At 23.8% G+C, this 8612-nt stretch overlaps 1 protein-coding gene across 1 annotated transcript in view; it reads right to left on the reverse strand.

Moving 5' to 3' along the window:
- LOC117171593 (activating signal cointegrator 1 complex subunit 3-like) overlaps positions 1–1552 on the reverse strand; it is a 4746-nt gene extending 3194 nt beyond the window's left edge. Inside the window, exon 1 of the mRNA XM_033359039.1 lies at positions 1208–1552. Coding sequence (XP_033214930.1) covers positions 1208–1535 — 328 coding nt within the window. The 5' untranslated portion in view covers positions 1536–1552. The remainder of the gene's footprint in view (positions 1–1207) is intronic.
- Between the last annotated feature and the right edge of the window lie 7060 nt (positions 1553–8612).

An 8612-nucleotide genomic window follows, 5' to 3' on the forward strand; every position in this document is an offset into this window, starting at 1 on the left:
CATTTTTTGACGAAAATTCAACTTTTTTGTTGAAAAATGACCTTGGATTTTAAAACTCGTATATTTTAGTAGAAATTTAATCTTTTTTGCTTCAAAATGAAAATGTTTGATTGAAAATTAATTTTTTTGGTTGAAAAATTCGTCAATTTAGTTGAAAATTCGTTTTTTTGTTTTGAAATTTATCTCTTTTAGTAGAAATTCCATGTTTTTTGTGTGAAATATAAACTATTGCGTTTTTGTAGAGAATTCAAATTTTCGCCTTCAAAATTTAACTATTTGCTTGAATATGCAACTGTTTTTGGTTGAAATTGAATTTTTTTAAATTAAAAATTCAAACATTTAATTCGAAATTCATCTTTGTAGGTTTGAAATAAGCTAATTCAAAATCTAAAAATTTAGGTTTAAAATTTTAATATTTGATTAAACATTCAACTATTTTGTTAAAAATTCAATTTATTTAATTAAAAAATTTAACTATTTTGATAAAAAGTAATTTTTCGTTGTTGACAAATCAACTTTTCTCTCGAAAATTCGTCCTCTTGGATTGAAAATTTATCTTTTGCGGTAGAAAAGTATTTTTCTTGTTATAAAAATAATTAAATTTTAGGTTTAAAGGTTTTTAGGTTTAAAGGTTTTTAGGTTTAAATTTTGGTAAAAAGTAATTAAGTTTTGGTCGAAAATACAACTGATGTTGAAAATTTGTCCTCTTGGATTGAAAATTTATCTTTTATCGTAGAAAAGTATTTTTCTTGTTATTAAAACTAAGCAGAGAATTTTTCAAATCAAGTTCTTTGACTAAGCGAAATATTCATACAAATTTATTTTAAATAAAATAAAATTTACATTATTTCTTCGATAAAAATGTGCAAAATTCTAAAATAAAAATGTGCAATGGGCATCCTGACTAGGGCAGTCAACAAAAATTGACATTCAAACAGAGGGCCTGAAAAATTCCATAATATTACCAAGGGCAAATTTTCCTTTTCGGAAAAATGAGATTCACACGTTTTTGGGATTAAATTTAGTTTGCAGGATATTATCAGAATTTTATGAGGAATTTTCAACGAATAATAGAGCCGCAAAAATGCCCCTAAAAACTATAAAAAAAAAAAAAAAAAATCCCATAATATGAACAACTGTATCGCTTACGCGCGACACTAAATCTCTCAGCTTAAAAAGAAAAAAAAAAAAGAAAAAAATAACATACCGTTAAAAGGTGGAGCAGTGAATTGCAATTGGTTGCTTCGTCTCGGGCCACTGATACCCGAAACTCTCTTCAAGGCCAACAATTCTCTCTGGCTGATATCACCCAAAATTAAAAACCAGCCTTCGTCCTTTCCACGGAGAAAGCAGGGAGAGTGAGCCTTCAAATTGGAGGTACGATTTTTTCGACTCATTGTCACGCTCAAGGTGTAATCTCGATTCTCATAAATGTCTGTGCACTTGTTCGACTTGGTTTGAAGACTGACGATTTTCGAATCGTTCTCTTCCTCGCCAGATCCCTGGAGAGCCACCTCGATATTTATTATAGGCATCTCCTTCAGGACTTGATGGATCTAAAATTCAGATTAAAAAGCTTCTCTGTTGTAAACATAAAAAACAACCAAAACAAAAATAATAATAATAACATATGGGTAATATTCACGCAACTGTACACCTTTGGGACTTCGGCTTTTAGGCATAGAAAAAAGTCTTCTTTGAAATAAGTCTATCTCTCCAAAAATATTTACACTCGATCGCATAAAAACTATCCAAAAAGGTCAGCTCCGTAATTGTCTCAAATTAAAATATTGTGTGCAAATCCATCACATATATTTCATTAAGTTAATGTTACCTTCCAGAGTGAACTATTATTTAACCCTTCGAGTACACACCTATTTTTACGAAAATCTTCTACACACTGGGTCAAACTAACCCTGTTCACTTTTTGGTTGACTAACTTCATAACTAATAAACTTTTTTACTTACAAAAATGTATAGGTATACTTTCAAGTATGTTAAAGTAATTTGTAAGTCTTATAAGTGTATTTAAAATCTTTAACATACTTAAAAAAGTTCAAAAAAAAATATTTGTGCAAAAAATGAAGTTTTATGCAAAAAATTAAAACTTTTTTTAATTTTAATATTTTTAGCTAAGAATTTATAAGAATATTCTTAAAGTATGTCTAAATAAGCACAAAGTCGACATCTTACTCTTTTCTCTAGTTGTGGCCATGTGTCCTTGCACAAAATTTCAAAACAGTTTTTGTCACTTTTTTCACTAACAAAAGTTTCTAATTGATGAAAAAGAAAAATCAAAATTTTCGTAAATTCGACGTTGAGTACACACATGGGTCACCATGACCCTGCTTCGATTTCAATCGCTTTTCAACGACGATTGATAACTAGACACGCTACAGAAACTGTCTAAAACTTTGGTCGGGACATAATAATATACTTATAAGGCTACCGCAATTTTTTCAAACGCCTGAACTCTATTTTTGGTCAAAATCAGTGACAGGGTTAAAATGACCCAGTGTGTACTCAGAAGGTTGAATACGAAATTATGCGGCAGCTGGGACGGTTTATTTACAAAACAGTTACAATTATAGTCCAGAAACAAACTGCCGGTATGCGGAAAAAAGAAATGGGAAAAATGTTTAAAAAATCCATTGATTTCCGTAAAACTGGATCGAATTCAGAGATATTTAAGACCAAAGAGACGAATTCAATGAAATTCATAAAAATTGAAGGCGAAATAAAAAAAAATTAAATGAATTTAAAACAATTTGAAAAAAAAAAACCTAATTGAATTTAGTAACTTTGAAATAAGCTTAGAAAATTCAAGAGAACTCAAAAAAATTTTAAGAAATGATCAAAAATTTAAGGCGAGGTTTATAGAATTCAGGATCAACTAAGTAAAAACTTTTTAAAATTAAAAAAAAATGCACTAAATTAAGTAGAATTGAGTGAATTTAGAAGGATTCAAGTGAATTAAAAAAATTCAAAAGAATTTAAAAGAATTCAGGGTGAATTCGAAGAAAAATATTAAAACCTTTGAAACTCTACTAATTTATCATGCTAGAAGTGACTAATGATAACAAAACAATTCAAAATAAATTCAAAAAAATTCAAATGAATTGGATCAATTTTCTAAATAAATAAAAAATTTGATTGATTACAATAAATTTTGAGTGAATTTAGAGAAATTCAAATGAAATGAGAAGAATAAGATGAAATTCATTTTAAAAAAATCAACCTGAATTTAAAAAGCAATCAAGTGGATTGAAAATAAATCAAAGACATGGAAAAATTAATTGAATTGGGTAGAATTGACTGAAAATTTAGGAGAATTTAAAAGGATTTAGGATAAATTAATAAAAATTCAGGGTGAATTACAAATGAATGATAAAAAATATTTGAAAGTCTCTTTAAATCTTCAAAACCCTACGAAATAACTTATGTCTGGTGAAAAATTCTTTGAAATATATTAAAATATTAAAATCCCTTAAAATTTTTTAAATCTCTGTAAATCCCTTGAAATTGTTTAAATCTCTTGAAAATGCCTTAGAATCTTTTAAATTATCAAAAAATATTTCAGTCTTTGAGAGCTTTAAACTACTGAAATAAATTTAAAAATTCTGGGAATCTTTTGAAATTTCCTAAAATATTTTAAATCCCATCAAATTACTGAAATCAATAAAAAATGTGTTTGTAATCTTTAAAAAAAAACCAAAATTAATTTAAATTCTTTGCACTCCTCTGACATTTTTTAAAGATCTTGAAAATGCCTAGGAATTTGAAGAAAAAAAAACATTAAAATATTTCAAATCCTTCAATCATTTTTATCAATTCATTCTCAGGATCAATGAAATTAAAACTTTTAAAAATTAAAAAAAATAAATAAATTGAATTACGTAAACAAAAGTAAATTTATAGAAATTCATGGTGAATTGAAAATCTCTTCAAATCTGTAAAACCCTACAAAATACTTCACTTCTCATGAATAAATTCTTTTAAATTCTCATATTTTCAGAAATTCTAGAAATTTGGTTATCCTTTAATATTTCAAAGCTTTAAAATTACTTCAAATTAATGAAATTAATAAAAAAAATGCTGGGAATCTTTTATAATTCCCTAAAATACTTCAAATTAAAAGCTCCAGAAATGTTTCAAAGAATTCAAGATTATTCGAAAATAGGTATAGACCTAAAATGAATAGTGATTAAACCACTAATTATTTTTTGGAATGAAAAGTGACCAATGTGCTCTTTTTATTTGAAAAAAGTGACTCTTGTATGTAATTTTTGCAAATTCGCAAAAACTTTCCTCTGAAAATCATCTTTTTCGCAATAAATTTAATTATTTGGTTGAAAATTAAAAAATTTTCTTAAAGAGACTTCTTTTTTGATTCCAAAGTCAACTGATTTCTTTAAAAAAATCGTCTTTTTGAGTTAGACATCCAACCCTTTTTGTAGAACATTAAACTTTTGTTTAAGAATTCAGATTTTGTTGCTTATTAACCAACTGAAACCTTTTTTGGAGGAAAAATATTTTTTCTGCAAATTTCTCTTTTTGATTTACATTTTCAAATTTTTTATTTTTAGCATGATGAAAATTTGTCTTTTTGATGTAAAGATTCATTTGTTTTAGAAGAAATTCAATCTTTCTTGAATAAAAATGCAACAGTTGGTTGAAAATTCACCTAATTTAGCTGAAATTATATTATGTTTTGATATAAATAAAACTGTTCGGTTGAAAATTCAACATTTTTGTTAAAAACTCATATTTTTTGGTTGAAAATTCGGCTGTGTTGTTAAATATTTAACTATTTTGTAAAAAAATTACTTTTTGCTTAAATTTAATATTTTGGTGTTGAAAACAGACCTAAAATCTTTTCTGGATTAAAATAAAACTATTTTATTTATTTTTTTGTTGAAATTGTTTTGTTAATTACTAAAAATTCATCTGTTTTAGTACTAAAATTTCATTTTTTTTTAATGGAAATGAAATTTTTTTGGTTAAAAGTTTTTATTCTTTGCCTGAGTATTTAGCTACTTTTATCCAAAGATTTGGTTGAATCACTTTGTTGAGAAATCTTTTTTTCTTCGGAAATTTATATTTTGAGTTGAAAATTCATCTCAAATGTTGAAATTTTATTTATTTTACTGAAAATTTAACTGTTTAGTGGAAAATCCTTTTTTGTTTTAAAATTAATGTTTTAACTGAAAATGTAACTTTTCCAATTTTTTAAAATTCACTTTTTTCAGTTGATAATTCTTCTTTTTTTTGGTAAATAAATTATTGAAAATTCCTATTTTCGGGTTAAAAATTTACCTATATCGATAAAAGTATTATCATTTTTGGTTCAAAATGAAAACTTTTTTTCTCCTAAATTCAACGACTTGATTGAAATTCTTTTTCCTTCTCGACTAAAAAAGGTTTCTTGGTTGAAAATTCATATTTTTCGTTTAAAAATACATTTCATTAGTTGAAAATATAACAATCATGTTGAAAATTAGTATTTTTTGGTAGAAAATTTATTTTTTTGTAAATTAATTTTTTTTTGAAAATTCAACCTATTTCTACAAACTTCGTTTTTTTACTTGCAAATTTAATAATTAGATAGACATTTTTTTCTCTCTTGATTAAATGAAAAATCTTTCTCGGTAAATATATCTCCTTTTAAGTTTAAAAATTCATCTCTTTAATTAAAATTATAAATATTTGGTTGAAAATTAACTTCTTTGTTTAAAATTCAATTTTTTAAATCAAAAATTCAACTTTACGAGTAGATTTTATCATTTAAAAATTTAACAATTTGGTTGACGTTTTTTTTCTCTTTCATGCCTGAAAAATCTTTCTTTGTTGACAATTAACATATTTTGTTAAAAATTCGACTTTTTGGTTGAATTCAACTGTTTTTTTTTTATTTAAAATTAAAATCTTTTTTGTTTCAAATACCAACTATTAAATTTTTCTATGAGAATTCATCTTTTCTGATGGAAAATTCAATTATTTAGTTAAAAATCAACTTTTTTCTTGAAAATTTATATTTTTCTCTTGCAAATTTAACTGTTTTGTAGAAAATTCGTTTTTCTGAATTGAAAATTGAACAATATGGTTGAACTTTTATTTCGACTGAAAAATCTTGCTTGCTTCAAAATTGAACTATTCCGTTTTTGTTTGAAAACTAATCTTTTTTTGTTGAAAATGCATATTTTCTGGCTGCATTCAACTGTTTCTGATTTTAAATAAAAATATTTTTTGATGAAATATCAACTGTGACATTTTAAATTGAGAATTAAAAGTTGAACTCAATTGTTAAATATCTATTGTTTTTATAAAAGATTTATCTTTTTAGCTCAAAATTTACCTACTTTGTTGATAATGGTTTATTTTGTTGTTAAAAATTCATACATTTTGTTGAAAATTCATCGTTTTGCACGTTTTTTTGGCTGCATTCAACTCATTTTGATTTCAAATAAAAATAATTTTTAATAAAAATTTTAATTCATTGGTAGAAATTTGCATTATATTGTTAAAAATATTCTCTTTTTTTCATTGGATATTCATATTTATAGTTAAAAATTTAACTATTTTGTAGTGATTAATTTTTTTTTTTGCTGAAAATTAATTTCTTAATTAAAATTTCATTATTTGGCCAAAAATTCATGTATTTTTTGGAAAATTCAACGTTTTTGCTGTTACACTGTTAAAAATCTTTGTTTTTTTTTCATCGAATAATGATCTGTTTAGTTAAAAATCTGACTTTTTTGTTGAAAATTAATTTTTAAGCTGAAAATCCAGTATTTGGTGGAAAATTCATGTATTGCGTTTCAAATATAAAAATTTAAGTATTTTGATGAAAATTTGCTTTTTTCGGAGAATTCATATTTTATTATTGAAAATTCCACAGCTTGGCAGAACGCTAAGCTCCATTGTCAAACAAATTTATTTTTTATTGAAGATTTGTCTTTTTAGTTAAAAATTTAATTTTTTTTGTTGAGAATTAGTTTTTAATTTCGTTGAAAGTTAATTTTTTAAATGAAAATTCCACTATTTAATTTAAAATACTTCGATTTGGCAGCATTTAACTATTCTTCGCTTTTTTTTTAAATATATTTTTTTGTCTGAAATTACACAATTGCTTGATAGAAATTTGAATCAAATTATTTTTTTAAAATCTTTCATGGAACATTGATCTTTTTAGTTAAAAAATGAACAATTTTGTTGAAAATCACCCTTTTTTGAGAATTCATAATTTTGACTGCATTAAATTGCTTTTGATTTAAAATAAAAATATTTTTGTTTCAAATATCATTTATTTGTTAGAAATTTGAACTAAATTGTTAAAAATCTTCTATTTTTTAAAATAAAAATGTATCGTTTTAGTTAAAAAGGTAACTATTTCGTTGAAACTTAATTTTTTTGAGCGTGAAGAAATTTATATTTTATTATTGAAAATTCAAGAACTTGGTAGAAAGTTGAAGTCCACTGTTAAAAATCTATTTATTATTTTTAATTAATTTTTTTTTTTGGTTCAAATATAAACTATTAAATTTTTCTATCAGAATTTACATTTTTTATTAATAATACAATTGTTTTTTTTTTAATAAGCTTATTTGTTGAAATTTAATTTTGCAATTGAAAAGTCCACTATCAGGTTGAAAATTCATCATTCTGTCTGCATTCGACTGTTTTTGATTTAATATACAAATATTTTTGGTAAAAATATCAATTCTTTGGTAGAAATTTGAATTGAATTGTTGAAAATTCTTACTTTTTTAATTGAATATTAATCTGTTTGGTTAAAAAAAAATAACTTTTTTGTTGAAAATTAATTTCTTAATTGAAAATTCAACTATGTGGTGAAAAATTGATGCTTTTAGTTGAAAATTCATGTTTTTGGTTGAAAATTCATCGTTTTGGCTACATTCAACTGTTTTTATTCTCTAAAAAGTATATATTTTTTGGTTGAAATTACACAATTACTTGGTAGAAATTTGAATTACATTGTTAAAAACCTTTTTTTGTCATAGAATGTTTATCTTTTTAGTTAAAAAATTGTTATTGTTATAAAATTGTTAATTTTATTGTTAAAAATCAAATTTTTTGATTCAAATATAAACTATTAAATTTTTCTATCAGAATTTATATTTTTTATTGAACATACAATTATGTTGTTAAAAAGAAGCTTTTTTGTTGAAAATTCATTTTTAATTTGAAAGTTCCACTATTTGGTTAAAACACAATTATTTGGTAGAAATTTGAATGAAATTGTTCAAAATTCTTTTTTTTTTCATTGAATATTAATCTGTTTAGTTAGAAAAATATCTTTTTTTGTTGACAATTACTATGTGTTGGAAAGTTCATGTTTTTGGTTGAAAATTCGTCGTTTTAGCTGAATTCAACTGTTTTTATCTTTTAAAAATTATATATTTTTTGGTTGAAATTACACAATTATTTGATAGAAATTTGAATCACATTATTAAAAAACTTTTTTTGTCATAGAATGTTTATTTTTTCAGTTAAAAATTTAACTATTTTGTTGAAAATTAGCTTTTTTGGGGATAATTAATTTTTTTAAATTCATCAACTTGGTAGAAAGTTCAATTTCACTGTTAAAAAAA

Source organism: Belonocnema kinseyi, chromosome 4 (assembly GCF_010883055.1).
Source record: "Belonocnema kinseyi isolate 2016_QV_RU_SX_M_011 chromosome 4, B_treatae_v1, whole genome shotgun sequence".
Taxonomy (NCBI): Eukaryota; Metazoa; Arthropoda; class Insecta; order Hymenoptera; family Cynipidae; genus Belonocnema; species Belonocnema kinseyi.